This window comes from Phragmites australis, chromosome 3 (assembly GCF_958298935.1).
Source record: "Phragmites australis chromosome 3, lpPhrAust1.1, whole genome shotgun sequence".
NCBI lineage: Eukaryota > Viridiplantae > Streptophyta > Magnoliopsida > Poales > Poaceae > Phragmites > Phragmites australis.
The window spans coordinates 39,681,389-39,695,210 of NC_084923.1; the positions used below are offsets into that span (position 1 = coordinate 39,681,389).

The window sequence follows — 13,822 nt, forward strand, 5'->3', positions numbered from 1 at the left end:
CGAACTCTTAGACATATAACAAATATGGACATGTATCGGTAGTCCATCGAGCTAGTGATTTCAAGTAATCCATAGGATATTTTACTGTAGTCTAATAGTACTTTTTTAAAGAATAGTAGGATGCGCCTTAATTGCATTTAGGTAAATTAAATTGCTCTCCAAAATCCATTTTTTCCACTGGCTTAAAGTGTTCATCCAACGGTTGAATAATCATACAGAGCTAGTCATCCAATGGCCGATCAGGTCCTAATTAGCACAGTATGCCCAATCTAGAGGCAATGAGGCATGCCTTGTTTCCTATGCTGCAATAGTCAAAATGTGCCTTACATTTTTTTTTGACAAATTTGAATAGTTTTTGCGACTAGTAGTTCGATGTCCAAATTGATCATGGCACATTCAAATCTGTCTTGACTTTCATATGCTTCGCTGCTTCACTTGGGTGCAAACAAAATGCAACTCGACGACGCATGTTTTTCCACTTCTCTCGTGCTCGTATGCTAGTGTCTTGAAGGAAATAAAAAATATAGTAACCTTTGAGTGATACATTGTTTTAGATCTATAAGGCTATAATTATCACTTAAACTATAACATGATTTCTTAAAATAAAGTGTCAGCATAATCACGTACGTCAGTGACGGATTAGAAGCCCTTCGACTTACGATGAGCAGAACATAAAAATTACTTTTATTAATATTATATTTTATACACTATGTTCGATAACAAATTCTACAGTTTTAATCATCACAACTAATATCTAAAACTAGACAATCGCACGACTCTCATTCTTGATCTCACCCTTAACTCCAATCACTCTCCCATGAAGTGAATACCCAACCAAACTTTTGTAGCTTTGTCAACTTTAGTAAAACCATTTACAATTGTACTTCCATTTTGCTTCGCCAAGAACTCATTTGTGGCGCTTGGACCGTTGCTCGTCTTGGAAAGCGAAAAGCCCAAGGCGACCACTTCTCGCCCTTCTCTTCTTCCCTTGCCACCCCTCCACCCATTCCTGCTCCCCTCTCGCACTGCGCTGACTTGCGAGAGAGTTCCGACACATCCCCCAAGGCAGCAAGCACACAGCAGCATCTCCACGCGCGACTCCCGACGAGAGATCGCCCGCCCCCTCCCTCCCGCGCCGCGGGCCGGGCCGAGCCGAGCACCCCAGCCCGTCGCGAAGCTAGGGTTTCGCTTCGCGTCACGTCGGTGGAGGCGGAGATGATGGAGGCTGTGGCGGCGCCCGCGCCGGCGGCCCGGATCCGGGCGGCCTGACGCGGATCCGGCGGCGCGCGGGGGACGTCTCCCCCGGCGGGGCCATGGCGTCCTCGCCGGTCAAGTTCTTCTCGGTGTTCCTCGCCGTCTCCGTCGTCGGATGGGTCGTCTTCACGTAAGCCCTCCGCCCCTCTCGGCGCGCGCAGGATAGGATCTCGCTGTTGGGTGGGGCTGATTTTGGGTTTAGAGTGGGGCTGCTGGAGACCTAGTGGGATCCGGCATTTCGCGGCGGCCGCTACTTGTCTGTGATGGGAATTCTGCGGTGGTGAATTGGGTAACTTCGGTGTTCGGTGATGCCCGTTTGCATCTAGAAACTGCAGAGCTCGACTTGCTTGGTGCTAGTGTATTGCTACCACCAGCGGCGGTGGCAGGGCCTCGTGGTGGTAAGGGGGTTCATTTGGTTCGGAGCTGCTAGTGGTTTGAGCTTGGGGTTTTGCAGTGGTCAGTGTTGAGGTTTTCTGCGTTTGAGAGTATCAATTTGGTCCGGGGCAGTCAACTTTTGTGTAGAGTTGGTGGTGCAAGTGTTCATGATGTGATAATTGATTTTTCTGATGGTAACCTTGCGCACTTGTGTGGTCTATGTCATGTTCACTTTGCCGATAGCAGCGGGGGATGCTTACCGGGAGCATACCTTGGATTTGCTCTTTTTTGTGTTTCGGAGCTTGTGGTTGCCATTTGGTTGAATTGTATAGCGAGATGTAGTAACTAAGATGGCACGAGAGTTGTATCAATAATGCTTCTTAGATGGTCCTTCCAGTGAGTCATCATTCCATTTGGAACCGTTCAATTGCAAAGCTCTTCTGGTTTACCCCAGACCCTAGTTGACATCCGGCAGTAGCAAGTTGTTCTGTTGTGCTCTGCAGTCCATTCTCTTGCTGGTTGGGCAGAGTTGGACGGTATAATGGTTTATTTGAGCATTCTGTTTGTGGTCATTTAGTTAAAATCATGGTTTTCCATTGCAAGACTGGAATATTTTAGTTTTCTTGCTTGTTGGCCATCTGCTCAGTCACACCCAAGGTTCTCAATGATGGAAATATCTCTAAGTGTTTCAGTTCACATTCCTATTTAGACGCTTTTCTGATGCCACATCTCCGGTTTTTTATTTTTGAGTGGTCAGTGAATTATTTGTGTGGGTTGCAGTTTTATATTTCTACCACTTTTTAATGGAAAGAATATTTGACTGGTCAGTGGTCACTTGACATGATTTAACTCATTTTTTATTTATTGTCAAGTATCTCAGTCTAGCACAATATTCAGTATTCTTAACCTCCCTGAAAACAAAGAAAAGACATGCAATCACGCTAACTAACTCTTTCATGTTTTATTGTTTTGCTACAAATATCTTTACTGTGAAGTTTCCGTTCAGTATTTATCTGTGTTTTGCTTTTTGCAGGTTTGCTGCGAGATTGTTAGCTTGGTTCTTGAGTCGTGTACTATCAGCTTCTGTTGGGTTTCGAGTTGCTGGGTTCAATTGCTTGCGAGATGTTACAATAAAGTTCCGCAAGGTTTGGCTTTCATCTCATGCTGCCGAGGTTCTTGAGTTAAGAAGTTCATGATTGTCTGTGCTATGTTTTTCGGTTCATTTTATTAGAACATCTTGCTTTGCTTCTTTGTTGAGGTGTTGTCATACTACATTACACTTTTCAAGCATCTATTATTTCTAATGCTCTCCATATTTATGTTATGTTCAGCTAAAAATAAAATGTTTTGCTTGCATGTGACTTGTTTGCACAAGATGACTGGACTTCTTGATGTCGATAGGGAAGCAGCTTAATCACCTTGACATTGTAGAACACTTATTTTGTATTTTGTCTTCTAAAAAACCGTTTGTTTTGTCATGGAGGCAGTGTATTCCTTGTTGGCTACTTTTCTGCTTTTAGTAGATATGAAGAATCAGACCATGAGTATTCGTTCTGTTATGAAACATTAATGTTCTTAAGACTCAAAATCATCTGTATTCTGTTGAACAGTTATGTAGTCTAGATACATTTCTCCTTCAGTTTTATTCCTTTCTTGCTATCCATCTGTTCACACTATCCAATTTCTTCTCAGGGTTCTATTAAATCTGTTTCAATCGCACTATCCAATTTCTTCTCAGGGTTCTATTAAATCTGTTTCAATCGATGAAATAAAACTACGATACATTTCTCCTTCAGTTTTATTTCTTTCTTGCTATCTTTCTTGCTATCCATCCATTCACATTATCCAGTATCTTCCCAGGGTTCTATTGAATCTGTTTCAATTGGTGAAATAAAACTAAGTTTCCGCAAGTCACTGGTCAAGCTAAGTTTTGGTGTCATCTCCAAGGACCCAAAATTGCAATTGCTTATAAATGATCTTGAAATTGTAACTAGATCATCTTCAGAAAGCAAAAAGATAAGCAAGTCAGCAAGGTCTCGTTCCACAGGAAAAGGGAAATGGCTGGTAACATCAAGCATGGCAAGACTTTTATCAGTTTCTGTGACAGATCTGATGATCAAGGTAACTTTATCTGTCTCGATAATTTCCTATCATCTTGATGTGCGCTTGGGGAATCAGCTCTTGATAGGGTTATGGAGCCGTGGGAGTATGACTCCACCCAGCATACTAGAAATAGTGAAACAAGAAGAATGTGAGGAGTTTTGTAGATTAGGAAGCAATATGGAATGGCCAAAAATGAAGTAAGAATGAAGGTTTATAGATTAGAAGATAGATTGATCCCTTGAAACTACAAGGTATATGAAGATAAAAATTTATGCCCCATTACATGATTAATCTCCCTACCATGATAGCTTCACAAATAATTGCACGTAGATCTACATGCAGAGCAAAAGGCACATGAGACAGGACTGAATTACATCACTTTTCCTCTGCATATTGGATGTGTCTTTGTGCCATGTAGACCGATGGAATGATTGTGTATGTCTAAAGTTCCCACTGTATGCTATGGTTATAGCTTCATGCCTTGAAGCCAATCTACTCAGGATTTATGTGCACATGTCACCAATTTAGCATTCGACATCATATCTGTTTAATTTTCGTAGTTCTTCTGGTCATTGTGTTCTATATGCAAAATTCTTGTGAAAAGCATCTGGCAGAACATATCACCCAACCATATAGATGTGATGAATATATATTATTTTTGCTGACTGCCTGACTGGAAGCACTGTACATTTGAAATAATGCATTTCTTCTGCCGTGTGCTGGTCCATGCTGCTACTTATGTTTTTTTTTAAACAAATGATGTAGGTACCAAAAGGGGCTGTTGACATCAAAGAGCTAACGGTGGATACATTTAAAATTGCTGGACCTAATCATATTCTTGGTGTCAAGTTGCGTCTTTTACCTTTGAATGTACACTTTGGCGATTTGGGGTTGATTGCTGATCCAATGGGCAGCTGTAATCTACTTGATGCTTTCCAGCCTGATCAAGCCTCCGTATCTAACTCAGAGAAAGTCTTTCCCCCATTTGTTTGTGAAGATCTGTTAGTTACTTGTGACTTCGGACATGAAAAGTGAGTTCTTTTTCCTGCTCTTGGCATTATATATTCTGGTGAAGCTTCTCTTATCAATATTCCTAGTGTGCAAATTCAGAATAAAACACGCAAATCCCTCGTAACTGTAATAGCCACGAACATGTCTGGGATCTTGCATATTATTCTTGAATTAGTTTCTGTTGTTTAACATGTATTTTTTTTTTTGGTTATTTCAAAGCAGCAGGACAGTTCTGTAAAAACTAGGGATTACATATGGGATACAAATTTTGTTGTTGATTGCCCAAGAAATGTTTCATGCGACGAAGTATTACTGCAATTGCATAGGATGAATGTGACCTTTGGAGCTTCAGTCTCCTCTTGGCTCAACTCTTTGTTTTAATCCCTTTGTTCTCTATGTATTTTTCCCTTTTAATCTTCTTAGGCCCTGTACAGCTTTCTTATTCTCTGCACCGAGTAGCCTTTGCTACTCTTACCTCTTTTTATATTATATTAGTATACTGCAATAGGGGATTCCCCTATTTTATTTCCATAAAAAAGGAATATTTGATGTTTAAATAGTATTGACTTTTCTGTATGTATTTACAACTTTTAGTTTTTTATCAGGGAGAAAGGTGTCAAAATTGTTAACCTGGAATTGAAATGTGGGTATGTTATTGCCAACATTGATGAAATGATGTTTCGCAAGAAGCATACAAATCCAGGAAATAATAGTGGCTCTGTGAACACTGGAGATGCCATATTGGATACTTCACCAATCAAACAGACATTGAAAAGCAAATCCATTCAACCAACGTTAAAGAAACAAATGCTCGCATTTCCGGATAAGGTTTGTCTACCCAAAAGTTGGAGTTTTGATCTCTTTGATCTGTGTGACAAACTGTTAGTTCGTTTGCTGAAAATACCTTTTTAAATGTTTTTAGCCACCTGTAACCATTATGCTGGCATCGTTTGTAATGCAACATACAGTTTTGTTGTCAATTTACATTCATAATCATCCCTCTTCTTTTTCAAGAATTTTTTGGACATACATGGTGTCAATCTTTTGAAACTTTGACATCGACATCTTTTTAAATATTTATATTAGTACATGAAAATGTGTATATTTGTCTTGAAAATGGATTCTCATTATAGGAACAAGTACATTTACCTCCTTGACTCTGCCTGAGATTCAATCAACCCTAAACTATAAAACCGAACATTTGATGCCCTGAAACTCTAAAACCGAACATTTGACGCCCTGAAACTCTCAAATCTGTGCAACATACCCCCTTGGCCCTAAACAACCATGGTTTTGGCTTGTGTGGCGTCCAGAAGGCAGCAGTGGTGATATGGCATCCTAATCATCAACAGAAAATATGAAATTTTCGATATGGACCATTTGATCATTATGAAGGCTGGCAGATTGCATGGAGAATCAGGAGAGTTTGCCTTTCCTGCACAATCATGTTGTCCATACTGATTTGGACACCATGTCAACACAGGCTTGCCTATTGGACGTTGGACGCCACATCAACCCAAAACCATAAAGGGAGGGATTTTCGAACTCAGCCGAGTTGGGGGGGGGGGGGTGGTTAAATAGACTTATTCCTTCATAGTATGGTTGTAGATTCATTGCAGTACAAAATAGTGATCAAACTCATGAAAGTTACATTTTGAAGACCTTGTCGATGTTCAAGATGACATGTTTTGTGACTAGCTTATGTTCTTTCTCTCTGTCCTCTGACTGTAAATTGAAAAAATATAGCTAAGTATTGTACTTGATAGGCTTATTCCCTCATAATATATTTGTAGATTCATTGCAGTAAAAAAAGTGATCAAAGTTACATTTTTAAGACCTTGTGGATGTCCAAGATGACATGTTGACATGTTTCGTGACTAGCTTATGTTCTTTCTCTCTGTCCTCTGCCTGTATATTGAAAAATATAGCTAAATATTGTATTTGTTCTTTGGAAGGTTAGCTTCAGTGTGCCGAAGCTTGATGTGAAGTTCAGACACCTGCGTGAAGGACTTAGTGTTGATAACAACATTACGGGGATCCAGTTTAGTTGTGCAAAGTCCCTACCGCAGGATGATTTAGAGGAAGCTACACCGCACTTTGATGTTCAAATTGATCTTAGCGAAATTCATGTAATTTCGTATCTCTTTATACATAATACTCTTGCTGTACTTATATTGGCTCCTATTCTTCAATCTGTTTTACTTCATTCCTTTCAGTTAGTTAGAGAAGATTCTAGCTCTCTGTTGGAAGTTCTTAAAGTTGCTGCAGTAGCTTCTTTGGATATCCCTATGGACGTAAGTATCCTACTCTTTAGTTGGTTCATATTTTTGTGATTGTCTTTGAGAGCTTTTTAATATGTCTTTCTTTCAGCCATTTCTTCCGATCAGAGTCGAGATCGATGCCAAGCTTGGCGGTACGCAATGCAACGTTATGTTAAGCAGATTAATGCCATGGATGCGGCTTCATTCTTTGAGAACCAAAGGAATGAAGCTTTCGAAGAATGACTCTCATCAAGAAATTTCCCAAACAAACGAGATGAAGCCAATTTTGTGGACTTGCACTGTCTCTGCCCCAGAAATGACTGTCATGCTTTACAGTCTTAATGGATTGGCATTGTACCATGTAAGTTCTCTAAGTCATCATAAGACTAAGGCCTGTCCTGTTTATTAATGGTTGTTTTTGGAAGTTGGCATGTTGAGCCAAGTACTTGTCTTATGTAGATGACTTTTATTGGTTAAAACAACATTTCTCTGTTGATGCGTTTGTGTGTTGCTGGTGCTCTATCAGTGAAATGCCAAAAATGACATTTGTAATTTTTTATGTACTATTGGTTGGTGTATGTAGATGCTGACGCTTAGTTTATTCTAAATACATGTGCTGGTGGTGCGCCATGGGAAATAATGGAGAAGATTGTTGAGGTGTGACTGTTCAGGCTAGAGTGGGTATTGCGGCTTAGCTGTCATCATGGGTCATCGATTCGATATATATGGTCTACAGACCACTTTCTTTGCTCTTTCACCATCTGTGTTGGAATAGCATTTAGTGTTTTAACTGTAGAATGCACGCTCCTCTAAGCTAGCACTTGCATTAGTAATTTAGTAATGCAGTCATCATTTCTTAATGTTACTCTTTACATTTTACAAATTTTACATTTTACAAATACTTTAAGCCTTGACCTGTTAAATGTAAGCACCATCCTTCCTTTTCTGTTTTGATATGTCCATTTAATTCTGCAGGCTTGTTCCCAGTCATCACATTTGTTTGCAAATAATATTGCAAGTAAGGGGATTCAGGTACACACAGAACTTGGTGAATTGCTGGTGCACATGGAGGATGAATATAGAGAATTCTTGAAGGAAAACATATTTGGTGTTGATACTTACTCTCGTTCCCTAATGCACATTGCTCGGGTGAGCCTTGATTGGGGATACAGGGAAAATGAGGCCCAAGATATGTTTGAAATTAATAGGCTTGCGCTTGTATTTTCCATCGATATTAGTGATATTGAAGTGAAATTTGGCTTCAAGCATTTGGAATCGCTCGTGCTTAATTTGTTGTCCTTCAGAACTCTATTTAAGAGTCTTCATCGACCTGTTGAAAGAGTTAAAGAAAATAATTTGGAGCATAGAGGGAAAAAGAAAACAAAAGGCGTGGATATGTTGAAATTAAGCCTACAGAAGTTCTCTATTACTTACTGCGGTGATGCAAACATAGTAAATATGCCAATTGCTGATCCAAAGCGCGTTAACTACGGCTCACAAGGTGGTCAAGTAATTGTTAGTGTTTCTGCTGATGGCACACCACGTAGGGCAAGTATAACTTCGGTTTTACCAGGCAGTAACCGTTACTTGAAGTTCTCTGCATCTTTAGTAATATCTCATCTCTCTGTGTGTATATACAAAGACAAAAAGTCAACGGAAGCAGCATTTGAGCGGGTGAAGACAATTTACGAGGAATTCCCTAAGGATCATAGCTCTGGTGTCAGAGTAACTTTGCTAGATATGCAGAATGCTAAAATTGTTCGCCAATCCGGTGGCCTTACAGAAGTTGCTGTTTGTTCCCTCTTTAGTGCTACAGACATTAATTTGAGATGGGAACCAGATGCACATCTAGCGCTATATGAGACCTTCATCCGTTTTAAGCATTTCCTACATCACAACAAGTTCCATAATTCTGAAAAGCTGATCAATACTGAAGTTGGCAATGTCAAAGCGAATGGACATGTCAATGTAACTGCTGGTTCAGTTAAACCTCAGAAGTCTAGCAGAAGAGGGTCAATTTTTGCCCTTGATGTGGAAGTGTTAAGGGTATCTGCTGAACTTGCAGATGGTGTTGAAGCAAGCATGCATGTACAATCTATCTTCACTGAAAATGCCAAGATAGGTGTACTGTCTGAGGGCCTTTCTCTTTGTCTTAATGGTGCTAGAGTTCTAAAGAGCACCCGCATACAGATCTCCTGTATTCCTTTCGGCACTGGAAGTTTGCTTGATGCAAAGGTTGAGCCATCATCCAAAAGAGACTGGGTTGTTCAAGGGCTAGATGTCCATATTTGCATGCCTTACAGGTTGCCATTGCGTGCCATAGAGGACGCTGTTGAAGATATGATTCGTGCCCTAAAGCTTGTCTCATCTGCCAAAACAAGTATATTGTTTCCTGATGGGAAAGAAAAGTTGAAAAAAGTTAATTCTGGGGCATCCAAATTTGGATCTGTAAAGTTCGTATTACGTAAACTGACAGCAGATATAGAAGAGGAGCCAATCCAGGGTTGGCTTGATGAACATTACCATTTGATGAAGAACAAAGCCTGTGAGCTAGGTGTTAGGTTAAAATTTCTTGATGAAGCTATATCAGGAAGTGTAGATCCGAACAATCGCAGCTCCGAGAGTAAAGTTCTCTACGATGGCATTGAAGTTGGCATGCATGACACTGCAGCTCTTCAAAGGTTGCAGGAAGAAATCCATAAGCAAGCATTTCGATCATATTATATGGCTTGTCAGAAAATGGTACCTGTAGAAGGGTCAGGAGCATGTTCACAAGGTTTTCAAGCTGGATTCAAACCAAGTTCGCGGAGAACTTCACTTCTTTCACTTTCTACTTCTGATCTTGATATTACTTTGACCAGGATAGATGGTGGAGAGATAGAAATGGTTGAATTTATAAAGGGGGTTGACCCTGTTTGTCAGGAGCAAAACATACCATTTTCTCGGCTATACGGGAGTGATATTTCTGTCCTTGCGGGGTCCTTGGTCATACAATTGAGAGATTATACTTCTCCTCTGTTTTCCTCAGTCAGTGGGAAATGTCAAGGTCGTATTGTGCTTGCCCAGCAGGTCAGTTCCATTGCATTCTTTCTTTTGTGTTAGAACTGTTGAGTTGTAAAGATTTGTAGTACATTGAGGGGGCTATGATTTTAATATGGAATTTCAGAAGACCCGAAGTTGTGTTAAGTTTCTGCCAGCCTACCTGGAATATCGGCCAGCCTATCGCTGTGCTAAGTTACACAACTTGATGCGTTATATTGACACATGTGTTGAATTGATCTTCCATATAGTAGTTCCCTCACTTTCATGTAATCATGCATACCAATTGGGAAAAAAAAAGAGTGGATATGTTGTTTATCTGGTTGGTCAGATTTCGCCAGAAAGCAGATGATCCCTAATTCAGCTGCTACATGGGGAGCTCCCTCTCCAGCAAGGCTGCAACTGTGACACAGCCGCTAGTTCCTCTGGTTTCTGCAATTAGATTGGCAGCTATTACTGGCTACCCAGTAGTAAGCTGTCCTGACCGGATGGGACTTAAGAGTCGGAGTAAGACATATTATATAAGTAATGAACCATCAAACTTGTGATGATGGAATTTTGAGTATGGCTTATTAGTTGTTACTCAGTTTGGCAGCTTTCTTGATGAGGACATCCTGTTGTATACTTCCTCCATTTAAAAATACAAGGTGTCTCCAACATTACACATTGCCGGTTAATTTCTCTTATGATATATTGTTCATAGCAACAAAATTATGATAATAGGAAAGTACTTCCAGATACAAATTCAATGGTGCCTTTTTGCATCACAAAATCTGCATATTGTTAGCCAAATCATTGTCAAAGATCATGAAGTTTGTATATTGAAATCCATGCGCTCCTTATAAAAAGAAACAAGAGTATTGGTGTCATCTTGCGATCAGATATTTAGATATTGTAATATTGCACACATAAGATTTAAAATACCAGTTATGAGAAAAATAGTGGGCCTAAGTCTCTTCTGTTTCTTGCCAGTAACTGTTGACGTCCGAATGTTTTGATGACTCAAATTCGCATGCACATTTCATTTTGAATACCATTTCATGGTCAGTCAATGCTGGTTACCAATGGGAAAGAAATTTGAGGTTATTTAAATATTCAATTTTTGAATTGTATAAAAGAACAGGTGATTTTTATATCCTTGTCCATCCTGGTTTTCATTTCTCATTGTGTCTACTTTCAGGCAACATGTTTTCAACCTCAAATACACCAAGATGTATATATTGGAAGATGGCAAAAGGTTACGATGCTACGCTCTGCCAGTGGTACTACACCAGCAATGAAAATGTACTCTAATTTACCCATTTATTTCCAGAGGGGAGAGATATCTTTTGGAGTTGGTTACGAGCCATCTTTTGCTGATATAAGTTATGCATTTCAAGTAGCCTTGAGGAGAGTAAATCTTAGCACCAGGGCTAGTTATTCTGGTCCAGCAATCGTACCACCTAAAAAGGAGCGCAGCTTACCGTGGTGGGATGACATGAGATACTACATCCATGGAAAGATAGTTTTGTATTTCAACGAGACCACATGGAAGTTCCTGGCAACAACTAATCCTTATGAGCATGCAGACAAACTCCAAATTGTTTCTGAGTACATGGAGATTCAGCAAACTGATGGGCATGTGGATATTTCTGCAAAAGAATTCAAGATGTACATCAGCAGCTTAGAGAGTATTATGAAAAATTGCAGCCTAAAAGTTCCAACTGGTGTGCCCAGACCTTTTATATATGCTCCTTTATTCTCCCTGAATGTGATTATTGATTGGCAGTGTGAATCTGGGAATCCATTGAATCATTATTTGCATGCACTCCCTATCGAGGGGGAGCCACGGAAGAAAGTTTATGATCCATTTCGATCTACTTATCTCTCTCTTAGGTGGAACTTCTCCCTTAGACCATTGCAAGCACAGTGTGATAATGGCTCATCATCTTCCTGTTATGGAAACAACTCAATGCTCTGTGGAACCTTCTCTGGTAGTTCTTCCAAAATGGCTGATGAACTCCCAACCATGAACCTCGGAGCCCATGACCTTGCTTGGGTTTTCAAATGGTGGAGCTTAAATTATAGCCCCCCTCACAAACTTCGTTCGTTCTCTAGATGGCGTCGCTTTGGAATTCCTCGGGCTGCTAGATCTGGTAACCTCTCACTGGACAAAGTTTTGGTTGAATTCTTTTTCCGGGTTGATGCTACTCCCTGTTGCATAAGACATGCAACTTTAACTGAGGATGACCCTGCTAGTGGTTTGACCTTTAAGATGTCAAATTTGAAGTATGAGTTGTGTTACAGTCGAGGTAAGCAGCAGTACACGTTTGATTGTAAGCGTGAATCGCTGGACCTTGTTTACCGTGGTCTTGATCTTCACAGGCCAGAGGTTTATTTAATCCGAGATAGTAACTTGTCTTCAGTTGAAAATGCATCCAAAGTAAAGACTACTACCCAACGGTCACTGGGCAAATTTGTTCATGACAGATGCAACACGGGCAATTTCCAAGAAAGACATGAGGATGGCTTCCTCTTGTCTTCTGATTATTTTACGATAAGAAGACAAGCTCCTAAGGCAGATCCTGCAAGACTTGTTGAATGGCAGGATACTGGTAGGCATCTTGAGATAACATATGTCAGGTCTGAGTTTGAGAATGGCAGTGAAAGTGACCATACTCTATCCGAGCCTAGCGATGATGATGATGGTTTTAATGTGGTGCTGGCGGACAATTGTCAAAGGGTATTTGTTTATGGCCTTAGGCTTTTATGGACTATTGAGAACCGAGACGCGGTTTGGTCATGGGTTGGAGGAATTTCCAAAGCATTTGAACATCCAAAACCCTCTCCTTCACGACAATATGCACAAAGAAAGATGATTGAAGAAAGGAACGCCGAAGGCTCTAGATTGGCACAAGATGCTACCACTTCCATCAGTGTCGGTTCTCCATCAGTCCAACACGTTGATGCTTCAGGTTCAACTTCCCCGTTGCATAGTAAAGCCAATCACTTCTCTGATATGGCTGGTACGCTGATCTTTGCTATCTCATGCCACACCATAAGTTACAAGCTTTGTTTGTTTTATTTCTGTTTGAGTCCATTGAAAGCTAAAAACTGCTGAACTTATTTTAAATTAGTGTGACATTTGTAATTTGATCTGACCTCTTCCTGTCAATGCAGTGAAACATGGCATTTTTGATGATTCGGATATGGGAGGGACACTTCAATTTATGGTTAATGTTATCAAACCCCAATTCAACCTACATTCTGAAGAAGCCAATGTAAGTAACTTTAGAAATAATATTCCTTTCTTTTGTTCTCATTTGGCAAGTTTCAGTTATGTACTATTTTTTCATGTATGCTGTGATAAAGAACAATATTGTGTAATTTGTTGGAATCTTTTGAGTATAACGATTTTGGTCATGTTTTAGGCTAATCCACATCATGTCCTTCCATCGAACCCATTGTATTCTGAGATTTGAAAATTGGAAAACAGTCCACTTTTCAACCTTGGATTATGGCCTCAATTTACTTTTCAATCCTGAACTCAAGAACGTTCATGTTTCACCCCTAGAATGGTTTCATGAGTGAGTTCTCCACGTTGGCAACCACAGTATCTGCTTGTGGCTCACATCGCATCTAGTGGCTTACATTTGCATTCTTCCTTTTTTGCTTCTGCATGCTAGGATATCATTAGATGCCATGTAAACCAAATCCAATGATTGTGGTTTTTAACATAAAGAAAATCACTCATAAAACCAGCCTAGGGGGTGAAAAAAATTAATGGTTTGAAGTTGAGG

The 13,822-nt window shown here is 40.1% G+C and overlaps 1 protein-coding gene across 2 annotated transcripts in view; it reads left to right on the top strand.

Annotated features, from left to right (window-relative positions):
* The first annotated feature begins 980 nt into the window (after positions 1 to 980).
* The window catches only part of LOC133913036 (protein SABRE), a 30,533-nt gene continuing 17,691 nt past the window's right edge, over positions 981 to 13,822 (top strand). Inside the window, exons 1-11 of one of the 2 annotated variants that reach the window (XM_062356063.1) lie at positions 981 to 1,384; positions 2,663 to 2,774; positions 3,490 to 3,750; positions 4,498 to 4,763; positions 5,349 to 5,571; positions 6,699 to 6,872; positions 6,960 to 7,037; positions 7,114 to 7,365; positions 7,980 to 10,073; positions 11,224 to 13,048; positions 13,203 to 13,303. In XM_062356063.1, the coding sequence (XP_062212047.1) occupies positions 1,314 to 1,384; positions 2,663 to 2,774; positions 3,490 to 3,750; positions 4,498 to 4,763; positions 5,349 to 5,571; positions 6,699 to 6,872; positions 6,960 to 7,037; positions 7,114 to 7,365; positions 7,980 to 10,073; positions 11,224 to 13,048; positions 13,203 to 13,303 (5,457 nt within the window). In that variant the 5' untranslated portion in view covers positions 981 to 1,313. The remainder of the gene's footprint in view (positions 1,385 to 2,662; positions 2,775 to 3,489; positions 3,751 to 4,497; positions 4,764 to 5,348; positions 5,572 to 6,698; positions 6,873 to 6,959; positions 7,038 to 7,113; positions 7,366 to 7,979; positions 10,074 to 11,223; positions 13,049 to 13,202; positions 13,304 to 13,822) is intronic. The other variant, XM_062356064.1, reaches the window with a different exon arrangement.